Genomic DNA, 21,578 nt, shown 5'->3' with positions numbered 1-21,578 from the left:
ACAATCTCTCTGAAACTTGGGGGGTCTTCTCAGAAGACAGTGAGGACTATGCCTCCTGCAAATTTGGTGGGTGTTGGACATTAGGAAGGTCAGTTTGTAACTCCTCAATTAGCTTCCAGCAGACAGTCCAGTTTTTGCCACTGTGAAGAGAAAATGACATGAAAGGGGGAGACCCATGGACACTCCTTTCCCTGGCTCAAGTTCAGCTAAGTCCCAAGGGGGCCGTTCTGGCTCCCACAAACCTCCAACTATGAACATGTTCGTGAACATGTCATGTCTGTCGATGTTCGTGAATCCCTGTTCGTGGATGACAACAAACAATGAACATCGTGTTCGTTTTTTTCCTGTTTGTGTCCATCTCTACTCAAATGGGGTTAATGTGGCTCTCCTAGACATGTCTCTACTCTAGTTCCCTTTCTACAGAGCCTGGAGTAGATTTCATCTTTGCATGAACTGCAGGCATAAATACATGCTCAGTGTACATATATCAGATATGACCCTTTCAAGTACAGTATCATCTTCACTTGAAGTAAGCTATAATGCAATCCCTGGCTGAAAGAGATTAGAACTTGGGATTTCCTGGTCTAAGGCCAACACTATAACCACACTGGATCTATGTTAAAAGAAGAGAAACTCTACCAGAAACAGAGAACAATCTAATTAAGGGATATCCTTGTATATAAATGCACTGCATGCTCCTCAAAGCTACCCATATGTAAATAAAACCATCACTTAAACAAATGTCTCATTACATGAACCTTTGGGGGTTGAGTTGAATGGCTGAACTATATTATACTTTCTTTCCTTGTTTAAAAACCAAAATAGACAGTATTTTGCGTGTCTTCCCACTCTGCCAAAAAGCAAATAATTATAGGTTGGATCAAAATATTATAGGTTGGATCAAACCAGCTCTTCCAGCGGTGAAAATGGGAGGAAGCATCTCCTCTCCTTTGACCACCAAAAACATTATGTTGGGGATCACAAGACTTGCATGTACAAAAACCATGTAGGACAATAGCAATAGTAAGGAGAGGAATTAAGTGTGACTGGTGAAAAATTTGACTGGCTCCAACCCCATACAAGTAATTTGTCAATTTTACACTTATCCTGAAGATACATTCAAAAAAACTTTCAATTCAAGGTATCAGTCATCATTTACAAAGCTCTTCATGGTCCAGATCCCACATATTTAGAGGACTGCCTCTTCCTATATGAGTCAGCTGTGCACATCTGAGCAAAGCTTTCTGAAGGTGCCACCCTGCAAATGGGTGAAATCCACAAGCACTGAAGCATTCTCAGTTGAGGCTCCCACTTTGTGGGATGGCCCAGCTGAGAAAGTCAAGAAGGCTCCTACACTTCTATCACACTGCAGATGATAGAAACGCAATAGTTCAGGAGGGCATTTCTATAAAGGAACAGTGAAATGCTTAACAGAGTTACTCCAGTCTAAGCCAACTAATTTCAATGGGCTTAGACTGGAATAACTCTGCTCAAGATTTCACTGGAAATATGTTGTAATAAATGGAACTTCTCAGGAGGGCATTTCCATATAGGCAACATGGTTGTAGTTTATAGCATCATTTGCTGTATGTATTATCTTGTTTGTGCTGCATTGTTTTCAGATGTTCAGGAGGAAAAATTTATAAAGGGAATAGGGTTGTAATAAATGGAATTGGTCTGAAGGGCTGCATTAGTTTTGAATTTCGTTATCCAGTTGCTGCACTGTTTATGGTATGTCTTATTGTTTTCTTTTATCACATTGTTTAATTTAATTTGTAATCCATTCTGAGTCAAAATAAGAAAAGCAGACTATAAGTACAGTAAATAAATAAATTAAAAACTTCTCTAAAATGGTAAATACTAGAAAAATTCTTTGTTGAAAGAATGTAATCAACTTTTTCTTAAAGGCAGTTTCCCTCTCAACGTTTCATGAAGTCTAAAAACTCTTCTAAAACTATAATTTAACATAAATGCTTTCAAAACATGGATTTGGACAAAATGGAATATTCCTTTTGATTCAGAAAAATCTAAAGCACACATTTTGGAAGTGTAGTATAAATAACATGATAAATTTCCAGTGTTAGTTATGTAGAAGCATATGGAGTTTATAGAGGCATATTTGCTTTTAAATATTCATGAATTATTTCAACACACTTGCAAAAAACTTTTTCTACCTTGATCAGAAAGATATAAGCAGTTACTTTGCTTTGCCAAACACAAAAACAATATTTTCTCTTTAAGAAGATCAATAAGCAACGAAGAATATTACATTAACAGATGTTGACTATTACCATGCCTATTTTGGTAACATTATACAACCTCATACTTTTCATAGAGAAGCTAGATACTATTTCTGAAAACATTAGCCTTCACTGTGAAATTTTCTAACCAATGAAAAATACAGTAGTGAATTAATCTCCATTTCATTCTAAAATTGGTTGCCTCAAGTGCCTTCTGTCACTTGGTGTCTCTTCTACCATGCAGCCCTTTTAAAAGCTTCCCAAGGGTCAGCACAAACACTTGCAAGGCAATATAATCCTATATGATATTGAATGGCTACTCCATTCTTCTCCATCTGAGAACAAGGCCAGATACGATTCTCCATAGAACTATCAGTTCTCAGCCTTGCTACAACTGGGACTGGCATTGTTTCCACAAACATGTGTCCATTTATTTTGAGGTTTTCATTTATCAGATGAAGCTCTACGGGATCGCAAATGGCAGCAATATGGCCACCTGTCAAAAGAATTTCTGACTGTCTGGGAAGGAAGTAACTTTTACAGATAAAGTGCTTTGAAGTTATCTATTTGCAATACCAGTAAAGTAGGGCTCGCTAAGTTCTTTCTTTCATAGCTCTTTCTGTTCCCCTAGAAAGGACTGAGGTTGGAAAATGTCCAGAGAATGAAGATGTATCTTGGGAGTGAATTGATATTTTATATAATAATTCTTGGGAGTCTGTCTGGCAGCAAGGGGGCAGGGTGACCAAAAGGAGTTCAAAATTTATTTTAAAACGTAAGTCGCTATGGGGACTTTATGGTTAAAAGAAGGATATAAATGAAATAAATAAATAAATGGTTAGATGACCTATTGGCTCCTTTCTAAGCATGCAGTTCTAAGATTATGTTCATATCCTGCCTTTCTTGCTGTAACTCAATGCAGATTACAGATTTTTTTAAAATGCACTTGTAACAAGACAATGAACAATGCAACTGGACTACAATGACGTAATAAGTAGATCTTGTGGACCGCAACTGCCTAGGCAAGGTACAGACAAATTACAAAGGAAAAAGAAAGGAAGATTCTACAAGATCCACACTGGCACAGCTTTATTTGATGGCTGTGTGTGACCACCTACAGAATGCCAGTGAGGCTCACATACAATTTGGGGTGGCAATTATATCTGGTTATCCCATACTACATTGCTCCTCCATTCATATGCTCCTGGACTCAGGCTTCTAAGAAGTAAGTCAGAGCTACACCTAAGTAATCCTATTTGTAATATCTATTGCATTGGCTCTGCTTGTTACATTATCAAGGAGACTTTGCAAGTTTTTTAACTATCTCAAGCATAACTGCTATGCATTTTGCATGGAGTAGCTGCTACAGAAGATGAAAGTTTCAGTTGGCGCAAAATACTCCTGCCTATCTTTTAATGGGCAAAGGAGAACATGGTCCTATCTAACCCTAGTCAATTGTATTGGCTACTAGTTTGATTTTAGGACCAATTCAAGTTATTAGTTCTGTCTTGTAAAGGCCAGGGCCTGAAGGACTGAAGGCTTATATAAAGAGATAAGCCTATGTGCTATTTGCAGTCATGTGCTATAGCTTTGCTTCATATGCCCTCATCATGAAAACTTAGAACGGTGACAGCAAGAATCTGCATTAAATCCCTAAGCTTTGGAATAACTTTCCTTTGCATGTGAGGAAGGGCCCATCTTTGGCTGCTTTCTGTAAATGTTGCAAGATTTTTTTGCAATTTCATTTGCTTAATACAGTCATTTTGAGCTTAAAAATTACCGTTTTGTTTTCTGACTTTATCCTCTTGTGTTGATTTAAAACATTGCATGATTCTTCTAATAGTGGAATATGGTTTTTTAAGCAAATAAATATTTTAAGCACTCCCCTTTTCAGAATCATTTAAAATATTAATTGCTATAAGTATGAAATTGACATATTGTAAAATAAACAGACAAGGGCATCAGTTCTCAAAGCTTAGAAACTTGAAGGCTCTCCAACTCAAGTTCTAATAAATTTCTCCCCTTGACTAGGAGGGACTTTTTTGCTAGAGACAAGCAAACTCTTCTAGCCCTGAGATTGCCAAAACAGGATTGGACAAAGAAGTGGAAAAAGTCTGATAATTGCTCAAGATGAGCATCACACAGAACCTAAACTCCTGCTATTCAACTGAAAACCATTACTGGATATTATTGTCTTTGGACACAGAGTGGCATCTCTCTTTATCTATGATGGATTGGTTTGCATTAAACAACAGAGTGAAAACCAGTTCAGTTTTAAGCCTGAAGTAACTATCATGACTGTCTTAGAACTGGTGCACTAGAACTATGAGAGTTAGCGCCACTTAGCCAGAGTTCCTAGGTCTCAGCTACTGGATAAAATTTTGTAAAATGTTCCAGTTGGTCATTAAGGAGTTCTAAACTGAATAAGCAAAATCTATGCAAAAGACAAATCAGAAAATTAGATTGGAAGAGAACTAAGGGCCAAACTACTCATTTGTATATTTAAAGACTTGGGTCCTCTCCCCCGACCCAAGACATTTTCCTTCCCATTTTTGCTGCTCCATGTGGAGTATTCTGGGCATCTGGAGCATCAAAAATTGAGAAATAATGCCCCCCCCCTCAGAGCTGGTGTGGGAAAAGAGCTTGGGGGGGTGACAAGAGCCATTCCTCCCCCCCACCCATGGCGGTATTCTGAGCCTGTTTGGGCTGTGCTTTATTTTTTAAAAGCCATTCCCAGCGACTGCTATGTGGCTGCAGGGATCTCTTTAAAAACATGAACTTGTAGTTTGGCCCTAAGATGTACTGAAACTTACCACAGAGGTAAGAGCCATTTGAAAACTGTAGATCCGTGCAAGGCCAAAATCAGCCAGTTTTATCTGTCCGTTGCTGGTTACTAGAATGTTTTGCGGCTTCAGGTCACGGTGGACCACTCTGTGTGAATGCAGAAAATCAAGCCCTCGTAGCAGTTGCAGCATCATGTCCTAAGAGTAAGCAATCAAGAGTTTGATCAGAAGACATGAAAGAAAGCACTTTCTCCATCTATTTTTGTGTAACATATATGTCTGTTGTATGTCTGCCTATGGATACTTATATTGGCCCAACAAATTACATAAATATGCTAGAAAACAACTACAACTACAAATCATTACCAGCTAACTCAAATGGATATGCTTTTATTGTTTGCAAGGTGATATATACCACGTGCAACAAAGACTGGCACATTAACCAGTTCTATATTGAATCAATTCATAAAATTCCATGCTCTACTGACTTCATAAGAATTAACTGCAAAGATAACACTCTCAAAACATTTTAACCTCCATCATAGATTTCACAATCAGAATGTCATTCTACTTCTGCATTAGCAATTGACATATGAAAGAATTGCTAAATCTACTACATTTTTTTCCTGTTCTTTTACAATTTACCAAACATACAGGTAAATTTTTCTGCCAAATTTGGACACAAGATACCAAGAAAATCACAACAACTCAGAACTTTCATAAATAGTTATAGGGGCCATGTTTCTGAAACCATAGCCGTTTCCACACGGCTCCCCGCTGCTCGTAACAACCCGGAAGATCGCGCAAAAAACGCGGAAGATCGCGTTTTCTCACGCGAGATTTGCGCGACGTCATTTGCACGATCTTCCGGGTTGTTACGAGCAGCGGAGAGCCGTGTGGAAACGGCCCAGAAGTGACATCACATCAACTGGAGACTATTTAGGCAGCCCTGAGAAGGCAGAGAGGCTCTGGGCTGAGGGTATCATAAACCACTTTCTCAGAGATGAGTGTAAGGAGACTGAAGGAAGGTAGATTGTAGATTCGTTTTATTGCACATGGCCATTGGCCTTCACAATATAACTGAAGGAAGGTACTGCAATCTGTGGGAGCCTTATGGATCTGGTAGTTACATGGGACACAAGAGAGGCTTTATTGTTGCCTGATAGTACCTTGTTGTGAGGAAATGGGGGGATGCCTGGTGCCTGGGGGGCATGAGAACAGTCTGTAAAAAGTAGATGAACAACTACAAGGCAGGGAATTCTGGTGAAGAATTAATAATGAGATACGCCCCTGTGGGTAGCCTGGGAACTTAGGGTGCCCAGCAGGTGGCAGGTGAAGGCTAGGCTGTGCCCTCTGAGGTCCCGAAAGAAAGGGAGAGGCTCAAAATATATATATGAAATATTTATCGTTTTTATATAGGACTGTTTTCAGAAAGTAAGCTTTAAACTGATTGTTCCCATTCAATTATTTTTCTCTAATTCAGACAGTAAGGCTATTGTCATTTCTCTTCTGTCACATTCTACTACATCAGTAAAGAAGAAATTCATACTGGAATAGAGAAAATTACATGTCCCTTTAAAAAAAAAGTCCCAGCTCTACAGTTGGGGTGGGGGGGGGAGACATATACCAATTTGGCCTCTAATAATTTAATCTAGTCCTTCTCTGAATCATGTTATACTTGCTTTAAATAAGCTCTGGCTCCTTAATGACAAATCCACCAATTAATGCAGGGTTTTTAAAAATTTCCTGTTGTGGCATCATAAAATGCTTATTATGCTGCTAGGGGACATCAAGGCTATGCAGGAGATGTCACCATTTAAGCAACCGAGATGGCAGCATCAAATATTTCCAGAGCTACTGAAGTGTATTCACACACTTTACACAACAACCATGCTTTCAATTTTCATCTGAGTACATATAAATTCAATTAATGCTTCTCTTTGACTAAAATTTAGTTCCAAAGTTGATTTACATTTAAAATTCTTTTGAGATTTGTAATAACTTTGCTCAGATCATTCTTCACATAAATCTCTGTTCAGGCCTCATTTCCATCTTCACTGCTGCGATGGAAAAATCAGCACAATGATTTTATCACATACATTTCACCTGGTGAAAATCTATTATGTGAATGAGCCTAGGGCAACTGTCAAGTTAAAGACTTGCAGTCTTTACCTTTGCCACTCTTGGCAGACAGGGTTGTGCACCTAAGAAATTATATTCACCATGTCAAAATGATGAAGTAAAGTTGATGATTATTAACATGATTAATAATCCATAAAATTTCTGCAGCCCAAACACTGGTTGTTTCAAGTTCTTTATTAGGAAATGGTACACACAAGGTCTCTCAATTAGTAATAAACATACTCAGTGCAGTGGTATAAATCTGTAATTAGATTAGTACTGCCAACTGTTCAGCTCTATCCTCTATCACACACTCTCAGTCTAACCTACCTCACAGGGTTGTTATGAGAATAAAATAGAGGAAAGTAATGTGTGAGTCCCTACTGGAGAGAAAGGCATGACATAAATGAAGTAAATATAAATAAATACTGGTTATTCTAGCCTCTCATCTAGTCTTTCAAGATACCTCAAATTAAATATTTTATTTTATTTTGTAAAGAGCCATATGTGATTTGGTATTGAGCCATACTGGGCTCTTTACCACAGGCAGCAGAGTCCTGCTCTAGAGCTCTACAAACTGTGCAACAGCATACTTTAAAGGCCTTGCAGCCTGAGCTACGCTGTGACACAATATTCTATAACATGTCAACTAGCTCAATGCTATAGTTTTTGGTTGCTAATTTGGCTGTTTACAACAGAGCCTAACACCTCCATTAGGGGTTAAAATATGGCAGATGTTGATAGCACTCTCCTCACTAACAGGAAAGACACATGGCTCTGGGGCCCAGATCAGGGTTTTTCCTTCCTCACAGCTGTTTGTGGACAGCAGCTAATTGTATCCATTTGTTTTACCTCAGGGATAATGTCTGGAGGGGACCAAGTGCCACAAGCACCCTTTTTACCCCCAACGGTCATTTCCTCTCTGGTGTAACTTGCATGACAGCATGTGACAAACAGAAATTAATGGGGGCACTGCTGTGCCAATACCTCTTGAATTGCTTTGACAGTGGCTGCAGGCTGCCTGCTTAGCCACCCAGCCAAGACCTCACATGAAACATGGCAAGGGGCCCACAAGTTCTATTCACTAACAAGACAGCTGGTCAGTGATTAGGAAGCTGAAACAATGCACCAAAGGGAAAAAGCTTTTGCAAGCAGCTTCAGACTCAGGAGATCAAATTTGCTCAAATAAGTGAATCTATGTATTTATCGACTCTACCGAGGAAGAATGACTTGTCTAGCAGGATGGAGCAACATCTTTGCAAACATTACCTGTTGAAAAAAGAACCCAAAAAGAAAAAAGGAGCAAATACAGATTTTTTAAAATAATCCTGACATCATTTCTGTGAAGCATTTAACATATTTAACTTAGAACATATCTCTTTTCTAGCTTGCCTACTAACATGTAAAACATATAGTCCTCATAGAAAAGATAAGAAGCTAATTTGTCTAGATCAGAAATGCTCAAACTTTACTCTAATCAGCTGGCTGAAGCTAAAAAAAATCTATTTGGACTTTGCCAACTATTACTGAGGGAACTCCATGACAAGTGATCATGGGGATGGGAACAATCAAAAGGATAATATGGTCTTAACTTGGGTGCCCATTACACTTTTAGCTTTTCCAGGGATCAGGAGGATCCCAGGATGCTGAAAAAGCATATGAAGGTTGCTATCTCCATAATCCCTGAAGGTCAATACAGCAATAAGTGAAGGAAGCAAATTAGCACTGAAATGTCAGACCACACCCCTTCCTCACCTCAAGTCACACACTGATGCTTGAGGGGTGGGGATTAAACTTGCTGTGGAGACTTCCATCCTGAACGCCAGTCAACCCTATCTTTGCACCTCCAGTCATGAGCAGTTAAAAGATATACATATAAGGATTAAGGCCAGTCCTTCCTAAACCAGAGCCAGAGTGGTGTAGTGGCTAGAGTGATGGACTAGCCCAAAATGGAGGAAAAGAGAATGATGTAAGCCACTTTGGGGTTCCCAGTAAGCTTTCACAGAAGAGTAGTGATTTGTACCTGGGTCTTCCAGATTCTACTCTAACCACTACATTACACTAGTTTATTTTTGGGGGGGGGGGGGATGCAGTTGCACAGTAACAAGCAGCAAGCAGCAAGCAGCAACCCCCCCCCCCCCGGGTAAGTCATGCAAGCTTCATAGTATCAAGTCACCCCAGTGGTTGCTTCTGGGCCTAGCCCCAATGAATCTTCCCTCAAAGGACCAAGCAGCCCTTGAAAAGCCTCTGCCCCATCCCCCTGCCTTTTACTGACAAGAAATCAAGCCTGAAATGTTGGCTGAACTGTTAATACTTGCCTAGCAACACCCACTGAAGGCAGCTAGTTAAAGTTATAGGGATTCCTTTTATCATTTTGAGGTTTTTTTTTTAAATTTCAGATTTTTCTGCAAACCTGGGGCATTCTTCAGGAGTGTGGGAAGATCTGTCTTGTTTGTTCATGGATTTAATCTCCAGATTTAAGAATCTATACATCAGAGCCACTTAGCTGTTATTATATAAGATGGGTGGTGGTGGTAGAGAGTGCTGTCAAGTCATAGTTGACTTACAGAGACCCCTGGTGAGATTTTCGTGGTAAGAGACTAATAGAGGTTGCCTGTCTTTGCAAATCTGATCTTCAGTAGAGGTCTCCCATCCAATTATAAACCAAGGCCAACTCTGCTTAGCCTCTGAAATCTGATGAGGGTTATCCAGATCACAGCATATAAAATGGGAGGGATGTGATAATACACTGAGGTAAGAGCAGAAGGATTATTCTTGTTTTCTCCCTCTCTGCCTCCCCATACCTACAATATTTTGTGGGTCTACTTTTTCTGTATAACTAACTGTATTTGGTATGGTAATCCATAGAGTTTGTATTTCTTTTTTTCTTATTTTTACTGATAAGCTGCTGCCACGAGTGACTAAAACATTACTAAACCGGAAGAAAATTCAACTTCAAGCATTCATCTGTGTTTGGACAAAATGCTAATACAACTATACTGATGTTATGGCAATTGAGAACGTGATCTGAATGTTTTTGTTACCCCATCCTGACAATCAGTTTAGATACAATGCATGTCTATGGTCATCTGTCCCAGAAATGGTGGTCTCAGACCACTGGTTCATTAAGCCCAGTATCATCAATTTCTAGCTGGCAGTGACTCTGTAGGGTCCCAGTGGAGGCCTTTCTTAGCCTTGCTACTTAAGAAAGTTTAAGTAGAGATGTCAAGGATTAAATGGGGATCTCATGCATACAAAGCATGCGGTCTATCTCTGAGCTGCGACAAGGTGAATTTATCAAGTATAAGACATAATAGCATGGTAAAGGAAAAAAGGATCTAATCCAGCGTTATATTGAAAATAGACAATGGTGGACAACATATTTCCAGACTTAGCGACTCAACATATTATGTTGGGGAAATAAACCACACCAATAATTTCAAAATCTAACATACTTGCCAAAGGACCAACAGAACATTAAGTTGAAAAAATACATTTCAAAATCCATATATTATTTTCTAAATATGGAATTGTTACAGCTGGTAAGAAACAAAAGCTTTCTCTCACTGCAAATGACTCCACAGAGAATGAATCCAGAGGGTTAAACTACATATTGCTCAGTTCAGAAAACAACTTTAAACATACAATGCCTCTGATGTATCAGGGCCTAAATAACCTTTCATTTGCTCATGCCAATTAAGAAAAAAAAGAACTCCAATCAGAAAGCCCACCACACGAAAGTATGCACTGTTGCAAAATGCCACTCAATTGAATTGGAAGCAAACTGTATATTTAGGGAAGCAAATGAAAGAGGCTAGAAATCACTATCAAAAGAGCGCTGTTCTCTTTTGTGACTTAGATACTAACAGTATTATTTACTGTGCGCCTTGCAAACTAGCCAGCAGCTGGGTGGAACACATTTCCATGCCATGTAACCTCTCCTTATGCTTCGTTAGACTTCTTATCAAGACTAGAAGAAAAGAGATCTCTTTGGTATGCCTTTCCTGTGGCAAAGGAAAAGACAAGATGATGACTTTCCAGCTCGTTTCACTTTTATAACTTTCTCATCAATCACCATGGGGGTGGGTCTTTGTTATCCTTGCTGGAGAACGGTTCTTGGTTTGCTGTTCACAACCCAGCGTGACTTCGCTAACTAGCACATCAGGGCGACCTTCAAAAGATTTGTAAGAAACAAACCATAAAATGAAAAGACTTAACCAAGTATTCTTGCTAAGATTTTATGAAGAAGACGGTGAGGTTAGGAGCTTCAAATTCTCACAGGCTGTTTGGAGGAATGCATCTCCACAAAGCCCATAATCAAGACCATGTGTTGTTGCACTTTGGCAGCTCTACAAATATAGCATTAGTGATATTACTGCACTATTCATTATCTTTATTTTATTTATTTACTTACTTACTGTATTTATAGTCCACCTTTCTCTATGAGACTCCAAGGGGATTACACAGTTTAAGTCGATAACTGTCCTTAAGAAAAGACAGCTAATAGAATAATAGAATCATAGGGTTGGAAGGGGTCTCTAGGGTCATCTAGTCCAACCCCCTGCACAATGTAGGAAATTCACAAATACTGCCTCCGCCCCCGCATACATACGCATCCAGTGATCCTTACACCATGCTCAGAAGATGGCAAAATGCCATCACGATCCCTAGCCAAACTGGCATGGGGAAAATTGCTACCTGATCCCAAGGTGGCAATCAGCCTTACCCAGGGCATATAAAAGGGGCCATGAGAAGTAAGCACTGATGTAACCCTTCCTGCCCTCCCTCTCATGCTCTGCCTAAATTCACAGAAGCAGCATTGCTGTCAGATGGCCATCTACCCACTGATTAAAAACCTCCAGAGAAGGAGAGCCCACCACCTCCCAAGGAAGCCTGTTTCTCTGAGGAACCACTCTGTCAGGAAGCTCTTCCTAATGCTTAGCCAAAAACTCTTTTGATTTCATTTCAACCCACTGGTTCTGGTCCGACCTTCTGGAGCAACAGAAAACAACTCCACATCATCATCTATATGGGAAGATATTCTGCACTACGTCTGACGTGCAGCAAGTTGGCCACAACTAAACTGCTCTTTACTATCCTTTTCCAAAGGAATTCTCAGGGCATGTGGCTCTCCACAACCTTCCAAGCAACATGCTCAGCAGACAGATGTGCGGCTTCCGTTGATTATCAGATTTGGGCAGCTGGAGCCTAGCATTCAGATGGGGCAAACAAGGCTGTCACATCCTTGGGATATATGAGGCTGCCACACAATTAGTACCTCTTGCAACAGCAGCACTCCATCATCTTAAAACAGGTGTCTTTCCCTGTTTCCTTTTACTGGAGATTCTGGGAAATGAACCTGAAACCCTCTGCACATGACATATCTATTCATTTAGAAAATGTACATGCCACCTGTCCAGAAACCTGCTTGAGATGACTCACAAAATATAGACAGTACAATAACATGCTCTAGTACTGAACTATGGCCCACCCTCCTCTGCCTCCCTCCCTGCTGAATATTGACAAGGGAGCTAAGTTGTGTTTCATATTTAACTGAAACATTCTCATATGTTAACAACAGTGGTTTGTGACCAGATGCATTGTAATTTGCATTATATGAAAGAAACAGATTCTATAGGCAAAGCCGGTGATGTTCTTACTTGTAAAGAAAATAAATGTAACAAATAAATATATTCCATGCTACTGTCATCTTGTCCTAAGAACCAGTGAAGTTTCTGCAAGAATTAATTAGAACTGAGAAAGACCGATAGAGAATAGGTCTATTAAGGGATAATAATCATAACTCAAGAGTACCTTCACATCCAGAGGCAGTAAACCTGTGAATACCAGTGCTGGAAAGTCGTAGCATTGGTATGCACAGCTTTACATCAGGGGAAAAGCCTTGGTGTCTACACTGTTTGTCAGCCTTCCAGGTCAGCAGTCACTGTGTGAAACTGGATGCTGGACTAGACAAACAGCTGGTCTGATACAACAGGGTACTTCTTATGTTCCTAATCATGTCGCTGGTCCAGTCCACACAATTCACTTATTTCATACATTCAAATGTTACCAGAGTGACAAGAGAGCAGCCACAACTCAGTTGGTATCAAATGTATCAGGCTTTGGCCTTACCTGTCCTTCTGCTCCTTCTTGACACTATTATCCCAACTGTCAGTTCTGATCTTCCACCTAAACTAGGGTTGCCAGGTCTCCTTAGCAACAGGAAGGAGATTGGGAGGGCAGGGGGAGGTGCAGTACTTACCTTGGTAATCCTTGCATACATGCACACCTCTGTTCCTGTCACAATGATGTCACTTCCAGAAATGGGAGGTAGGAGCACACACACTATGTTTATGGATTGATTGATAAGGAATTGGCCCTGGTGTGAAACACACACGTGCTCCTACCCCCAAGTGACTACATCACTTCCAGAAGTGACATAATTGCATTGTTTGCCCAGGCTGCCTACTGGTGACAAGAGATTGCTAGGCAACTTTCCTCCTGCTGCTGATGGCCAACAATTGACAAACAGAGGGGCAAACCACCTGGAGTTTGCCCACCAACAGAGGGCACCTGGCAACCTAAACCTGTCCCATCTACTATTTGTCAGGGATGCTTTAGACTTTAGACTCAGGGGATTGGACTAGAAAGTCTGTATGGCCCCTTCGAACTCTGTGATTCTGTAATATTGATTTTAACTCTGCACACCAACAACAGCAGCACTCCACTGAAGAACATCCAGCACAACTTTTAAATTCTATTATTATTTATTTTGTGATGGTTTATCATGGCTTTCAGCCTAAAGGTTCTCAGGGCAGCTCACAATATGAATCAATACAAAACACTATGCCATAATATACACCAAATTATAAACTGCCCAAAGCATGAAATATAATAATAATAATAATATATACATATTGTAAAAAGAGCCCCGTGGCGCAGAGTGGTAAGCTGTAGTACTGCAGCCCAAGCTCTGCTCACGACCTGAGTTCGATCCCAGCAGAAGCTGGGTTCAGGTAACCAGCTCAAGGTTGACTCAGCCTTCCATCCTTCCAAGGTCAGTAAAATGAGTACCCAGTTTCCAGGGGGTAAAGTGTAGATGACTGGGGAAGGCAATGGCAAACCACCCCGTGAAAAGTCTGCCAAGAAAATGTGATGCGACATCCCCCCATGGGTCAGTAATGATTTGGTGTTTACAGGACCTTTACCTTTTTATACATATTGTAAACAGACACATTTAAGATTTAAGAAATAGCATGAAAAAAGACTAAGACCTAATTATTTCAGTGACCTAGATGGCCCAGACTAGCCTCCTCTCATCAGATTTCAGAAGCTAAGCAGGGTCAGCCCTGGCTAGTACTTGGATGGGAGACCACAAAGGAAGTCCAGGTTTGCTATGCAGAGGCAGGCAATGACAAACCGCCTCTGAATATCTCTTGCCTTGAAAACCATACAGGGTTGCCATAAGCCAGTTGATACTTGATGGCACTTTACACTCAGAGAAACAATCACTTCAATGGAATTAGAAAGCATAACTCTGTTTTGGATTTAGGGTTGCCAGGTCCCTATACCCTTCCTATACCCTCCTGGCGGAGGGGGGGGGGCTGGCACTTACCTTGTGTGCACTCCCAGCATGAGTGATGTCACTTCTGGGAAGTGATGTCATCATGCCAGTCATACTCGCAGCTGGCATGACAATGTCACTTCAGGAGTGACGTCATCGTGCCCCACCAGGAGCACATCTGGTGCGCACTTTCCCAGGTTGCCTGCCACTGTTAGGAGATCTCTAGGGCGCTAGCCACTTCCTGCTGATTGGACAATGGGGCAAACCCCTGGGAGATTGCCTGCCACTGGCAGGCAACTGGGAAGCCTATTTGAATTGCACCATAAAAGCATTAGAACAAAAAAGAGATCAATATTATAAAATACTAGAACTCTGGCATGAAATGAACCTTCAAGGAGTTCAAGTACACAGCCTGCTGCAGTGAAAAGACAAGCTTTGGCTGCAAATGGTTGTTGTATTTGTTTCTCCTCACGCTACACACCAGTATACAAACAGGGTGCCATTGCTGCAATATGCGGAGTGGGGCGGGGAATGAACTTGAGTGGAACCTTCCTGTCTCATGGCAGGTCACTGGTTTAATCATGTTGGTAACTGAGCAAGGAACACCAGAAGGATAATAAAACACATATTTAGAGACAGTTTGACTTCCCACAAGTCAGTTTCCCCCAAATGTTTCCTCTGTTTTGATCTGTGTTTTTTCTCTCTGAATGACAGGACTGTGCAAGACATACTTCAGTAATATGAAGCATATGGCTTTATAGCTCAGTTTTGTTTTTTCTTTTAGTTTCAAAATTAGCCTTTCTAATTTAAAATACATGAAAGACATCTGTATACTCTTTCATTAAACTTCTTTTCTATTTGTTAACATCCTATACGTTCTTTTGGAATTGTTTCCATTAAATTGTGGGGAACAGGCTTGGGTGGGAGTTATTTCCTTTGTATCCTACTGGGGAAGAGAAGACTGTTGTCAGAAGTGATCTCTCTTTCTCTGTCTCTCTTTCACACAAAAGCATTTGTTCAGATATATACTCTTTTCCAAACAGGAAAAAGGGTTAATTTAAAATGAAATAATATTAAGCATATTAAACATGGATTCATACTTCCACCCACACATGCTCCTGCTCCCACTCAAAAAGCAATCTGATTGCCCCTTCCGCAGTAAAAATGGCTGGAAAAACACTGGGGTGATAACATAACATTTTTAAGACTTCAGAAATTTCTAAATTGTAGCTGCACAATAGATGTGTCTTTTTGCAAAACTAAGGAGAATATATGCATATGTTGTCTGCTGGGACTGTAGTATCAAGTAAATGCATGTAATTTTTATTACACGTGAAAGATATATGGAACAAATGTTTTGTAAAATACTAAAGCATATGAGAAGCAGACCTGATCCAAAACATCTGGGCAAGCATATACACCTTTGATATCATCAAAATGTTCATGTCAGTTTTTGTAATACTGGGCCAACATTAGTATTACAATGCAGGGCTTAGTTTTATGTATTTGTTTTTATGTAAACATAGCAGGAGAACTGATGGGCTACACTCTTGACACAATTTCTCTTTGGGCTTGGTCTTTCAAACCTACATTTGAATATGAATATTAGCACAAACAGGCTTCACAAGCTGCCCTAAACAGCCACTGCTATTTTAAAAAGCATATTTTCAAAGTGGTGAATAATGATCACAACAGACCCAATTACAAAGTTTGCTATTATTCCCATTTTACAGATAGTTGATAGCAGGGCTTTTTTTCTAGGAAAAGAGGTGGTGGAACTCAGGACAGCACAATGACATCACTTTGGGTTAGCTGGAACAAGGGGGGAGTTTTTTGAAGTTTAAATCGCCCTCGGCGAAAATGGTCACATGGCCGGGGGCCGTTCCACCACATTCCCACTGAAAAAAAGCCCAGGTTGCTAGCAAGTTTTCCAATGGACCTCATGATTCTATGACAAATCACATATGATTTGGGCTCCTAAATCTAAGCAGAGTTCTGAATTACTCCGTGGAGGCAATATTTGAACAGAAGAAATTGTAACTTTGTAGGCAACATTTTGATTTTATTAAGAACTGACTTAGTTCTGTGAACCCCCTGTTTAACAAACCTTTTCTTGCCTTAATTCCACGCACCCTCTGCCTTTTTTTCAAGCCCCACTCTCCATCTATCGATCTTCAGGTTCTGCTTCTGAGGGCCAAACTACAAGTGACGAATGATACTTGAACAGCAAGTGTATTCCTCCCTGTTCACTTGCCCTCCACTTGCTCTCCACTCAATCCACTTGCTGTTCAAGTATAAGGGGTCTTGTCCCTCCCATGCTTTTAAACATCTATGGGACACCACTGAGAGAAGCCAATCAGAGATTTGGGCTAACTTGCCACCAAGATGCAGAAGACTCTCAGCTCGATCTCATGCTCTCAGCAGATCCCACAAAAGCTGTGGAAACTGGGAACAGGTGCCTGGAGGCAGTTTTGGATTGGATGTGAGCAAACAAAATGAAACTTTGGATAAGGTTGCACTCCCTCTAAAGGAATGCTGCTACGCCTGTGGCCAGGGGTAGGGGTGTGCACTAAAAAAAATTTGGTATTATTCAAACTCGAGTATTTGGAATACCATATATATTTGGTATTCTTAGTATTTTGGAACCAAAAATACAGATTCAGATTTCGGTTTTATTCTGAATTTCAAATATATATGGCTTCATTATTCTCTATGAGAAATTCTTTCCAGGGAACTGGAGGTGTTCTTGTTCAGGAAAACAACACCAAAATTGCAGAGAACCTAGTCCTGCCTGTCCACTAAAGATGCCTCAAGTTTAAGTGAACTGGACCAAAGGGTACAATTTTACGTGCCCCTGAACAAGCTGCGCCAGCCACTCTCCATTGTTTCCTATGGGAGGGGGAATCCAAGGCTTTCTCCAGGACACACGAAACTTTAGCCAAACACACAACAGCAATAAATGATCAAAAGCCCCCCAATACAAAAAGAACCAACAAACCCTGCCAGAACCAACGTCAAAACAGAGAATCCCACCAGAACCAAACTGAAGCAAGAGCAAGATCCAGTTCCAATTGCGCTTAAAGACCAACTCGATATCCAAAGTATGAGCTTGTGAGAGTCAAAGTCCTTTCATCAGGTACAAGGAGTGGAAAAGGGAAGGAGTCTTTATAATTCAGGCAGATGGTGGAAGGGGCTCTTAGCAGTCAGACCTCCTCCTCAAAGGAGGTTTATGGATTTGGAATATCATAACTCCCTTGCGATAAGTCCTAGACCATGCCTGACTCCAGGCAGACAGGATGCTAGCGAGCCTGGAGACTGGAAAGAAACCAAGCTATGAGTCATAGGAGGAGGAATGACTGACTGACTGACAGCCCTCCATGCCCTAGAGAGCAGCAGACATAACGAGGCTTCCTGAGACATCTCCCTGACTAACCTCAACAACGTCTTCCTCTCCCACTTACCTATCAGGCTTTCCTCTCCCACTTACCTATCTTTCCTCTCCCACTTACCTATCAGGCTATTCAGCACATCTGATAGCCTTCCTGCCTGGTACTTACCAGGTCATCAAGCAATATTTTTGCCTATAGTCCATCCCAGATAGTCATATCAAACCTTTTCCAAGTTATTGTTTTACCATTGGACAAACCATCAAGCCATTGTTTTGGGGCAAAGGCATCAGTTTGCCTTTAAGATTAACCACTTTGCAATAATGTAGAAATGTCAGACTTTGAATTTGGCTTCCTCTAATTAAATGGAGAGAGACAAACCTAGCTCAAAGTTTAGCGTAAACATTTCCTTTCACTTACATTATTTTCACGTCACCAGATGATCACTGTAATGATGGATGTAACCTATGGAGGGACATGTTTGACTGAGATAAGAACTGAATTTGACTACTCTTGTAAAAGAGCTTGGTGGCAGTATTGGATCCTGCACTTTTGTCAGAAGATCAGAAGAAAGAAGTGGCAAAGAATACATTCTGTGAGCCACATTAGGTTTGGCAATTATCTCCCACACTGAGCTCTGGTTAACACGACCAAGCTGACCCAAGCTTCCAGAATCTCAGGGCTTGACTTCTGCATTTTTTTTAAAAGTTACATCTCGAAGTTCTTCACACTTTCTGTTTCACAGAATATTCACTTAATATTATTCGAGTCTCTTTCTGTCTTGCATGACAATTTAGGAAACAAGCACAACCCTCTGTATGTGAAAATGTGCCCATATAAATAAAAACAACAGTATCTCAGTACAGCTATTACTTCTATTCACACAAGAAGGGCCGATTCCAGACGACTAACCTTAAGTCGCCTCATGCCGCCCTCTTCCGGATCGCGACGGGGAAAATGCGAAATATCGCGTTTCCTCGCGCGAGTTTTGCGCGACGACGCGCAAAACTCGCGCGAGGAAACGCGATATTTCGCATTTTCCCCGTCGCGATCCGGAAGAGGGCGGCATGAGGCGACTTAAGGTTAGTCGTCTGGAATCGGCCCTGTTCTAGAGACCATTAGGCAAAAGGAAGTGAGCAAAGGTCTTATACACTTACAAATTTATTCTTATTTCTGAAAGTATCAATATTAAAAAGGGGGGGGATGTTAAAAACACAGTAGGCCTAAAAAATTCTTAACCTGGGGTGGATTGTGCTTATTCTTTAACTATAACATGGGAAAAAATTAAAGGGAGTGATCCCTTTAATTCTGTTTCTTCCCACATTTGCACAAATTTACACAACTTTTTGTTAATTTATCAATAATCAGCAGCATATCATTCAAGCTTCTGGTTTCTCAGGTTTCAAGATAACAAACAGAACTCTTTTCATGTTGAGAATATTCCCCATTATTTTTTAAAAAAAGATTTAACAAAGATATGCACTGGAAATTTGAAGTGTATGTGACAGCCAACAAAAAATTACAACTGAAGACATGAGTGAAATAATGCAATATTCTCTCCCCCAAGCTGTTATTTCCTACCTAGGGCAAAACATTCCAGTACCCATAGGTCAAACCTAAGGAATAACCCATACCAGTATATGGTAGACTATGATGACTAGAATATGGTAGAATATTTCCTAGATGAGACAGCAAAATCATTCGAATATAGTTTTGACCTTTAAAGTCCTATACAATCTAGGCCAAGCCCTCTGAAGCCCTCCTATTGACTGAGCTCTCCTTTTGACATGTTCGCTCAGTTACACTGTTTTTTGGCAATATGGAATGCCTCCCTGAAGAGGAATGGAGGCTCCTATGCTAACTTTTAAAAAATGTAAAGCCATCTTTTCAGGCAGAAATTTGGCAGCTAATTTATCATTTTCTTATTGTTTATTTGTAGATTTAATTGTTTGTTGTCTGCAGATCATGTTTGCTGCACACCGCTTTGGTGGTGGTGGGGAGCCAACGCATAAATATTTAAATAATTAATGTTGAAGAAGAACAGGGTTACATTCGATGACAATTTAATCTCTTCCAGCCACATAAATCCACATATCACTTACTTTTAAGTAATTTCTTTATTACTATAGATGTATAAGCCAGTGTTTTGCTTATTTACTTGAAACTCACTCTCATTCAGTTCAATGAGTCTTACATTCAGCTGCAAGTACAGATGTTTGTAGCCTTAGACTGTAAATATGCCAGAAAGTGACTTTGTCACTTCTGTACAGTGCCTAGCAGACTTTTGGCACAATGTAGAAGCAGTATTAATCTAACACATATTCTTCAAATAGGCAAAAATGGACCAAGGCCAATATTCATCCATTTTTCAAGCTGTAGCAATAAAGGAAAGATAGGTTTTGGTTTAAAAACAATCCCTTATTCATTCAAGCGGTGCTCAAGATTTTAAACCTTTTGGACTTTTTCTTTTGTATAATTCCTATATTTCTGTCTCCCTCTTGTTCCTCCCTCTTGTTTTCAGTATATTCTGAAACCAATTGCAGTACATTTCAAACATGGCCAGCTGATTGTGCATATATGGCAGATGACTCTCAGCTCAACATGAAAGACTGACATTTTCAGAAAAGTCAGATCTTGCGATGATGACATACACTGGCTGCTTTATGGTCAGAATAGAAAGTATACAGAAAAAGCTAACAGATGCATGGTCCATTCCACTTAGAACATGCAAGGCTCATTATGGCTAGCTGTCTAAACCATGTAAAGTAGGGCTACCATTTTTTCACAGCTGGTAATTAGAAACTGGCTACTAAGACACACATCAGCAGTAGTGCAGTACAGGATCCAGCACTGACAATGAAGATCAGTAGATAGAAAACACTGAATACTGGTTCAATCAGATGTCCTTCCCTACATGACAGCATTAGCCTGTGGGCCAACTCCTTGTATTATCTGCCTCTTATGCTAAATAAAACTGGACTGGACTATCAGTGCAGCCCTATGTAGAGTTGCTCCACTTTAAGCCCACTGAAATCAATAGGCCAGACTAAAGTAACTCTTCATAGGATTGCATTGCAAACTGCTCACTATAGTAGGATGAGGTTGTTCTTATTTTGAGTAATATTTAAAATAGCATTGCTTGGACTGTGTTTAATTGGGGCTGCCTGAATATGTTTATATAGTTGCTGCGTTTCAGCTATCACAGCCAGTAGTGAACTATCCAAAACATATAAGTATGTGACATAGGAGCAGCCACCGGTACATGGTAGAATATCATAACTAGAATATGGTAGAATATTTTCTAGAGGAGACAGCAAAATCATTCTAGCATAGACTAATAATAAATATTATGGCGAGGCTCAAACCTAACACCCACTTATGGCTTGGCTGTATGTGACAACTCTGTTGCTGTGGGAGACTATGATATTTTACAGCTTCCCCCTAATGAAGCATATGCAAAAGTTGAAATAAAATTAATTCTCCCACT

The 21,578-nt window shown here is 40.3% G+C and overlaps 1 protein-coding gene across 2 annotated transcripts in view; it reads right to left on the bottom strand.

The window, feature by feature from the left end:
• CDK6 (cyclin dependent kinase 6) overlaps nt 1-21,578 on the bottom strand; it is a 139,851-nt gene that overhangs the window by 72,103 nt on the left and 46,170 nt on the right. Inside the window, exon 4 of one of the 2 annotated variants that reach the window (XM_054991415.1) lies at nt 5,051-5,218. The exons of the other annotated variant lie outside the window; for it this stretch is intronic. Within the exon in view, the coding sequence (XP_054847390.1) occupies nt 5,051-5,218 (168 nt within the window). The remainder of the gene's footprint in view (nt 1-5,050; nt 5,219-21,578) is intronic. 2 annotated transcript variants of the gene reach the window in all.

Source organism: Eublepharis macularius, chromosome 11, assembly GCF_028583425.1.
Source record: "Eublepharis macularius isolate TG4126 chromosome 11, MPM_Emac_v1.0, whole genome shotgun sequence".
In the NCBI taxonomy this organism is placed as follows: Eukaryota; Metazoa; Chordata; class Lepidosauria; order Squamata; family Eublepharidae; genus Eublepharis; species Eublepharis macularius.
Note: the sequence above shows the minus strand (reverse complement) of the source record. Positions and strands in the feature narration are given on the sequence as shown.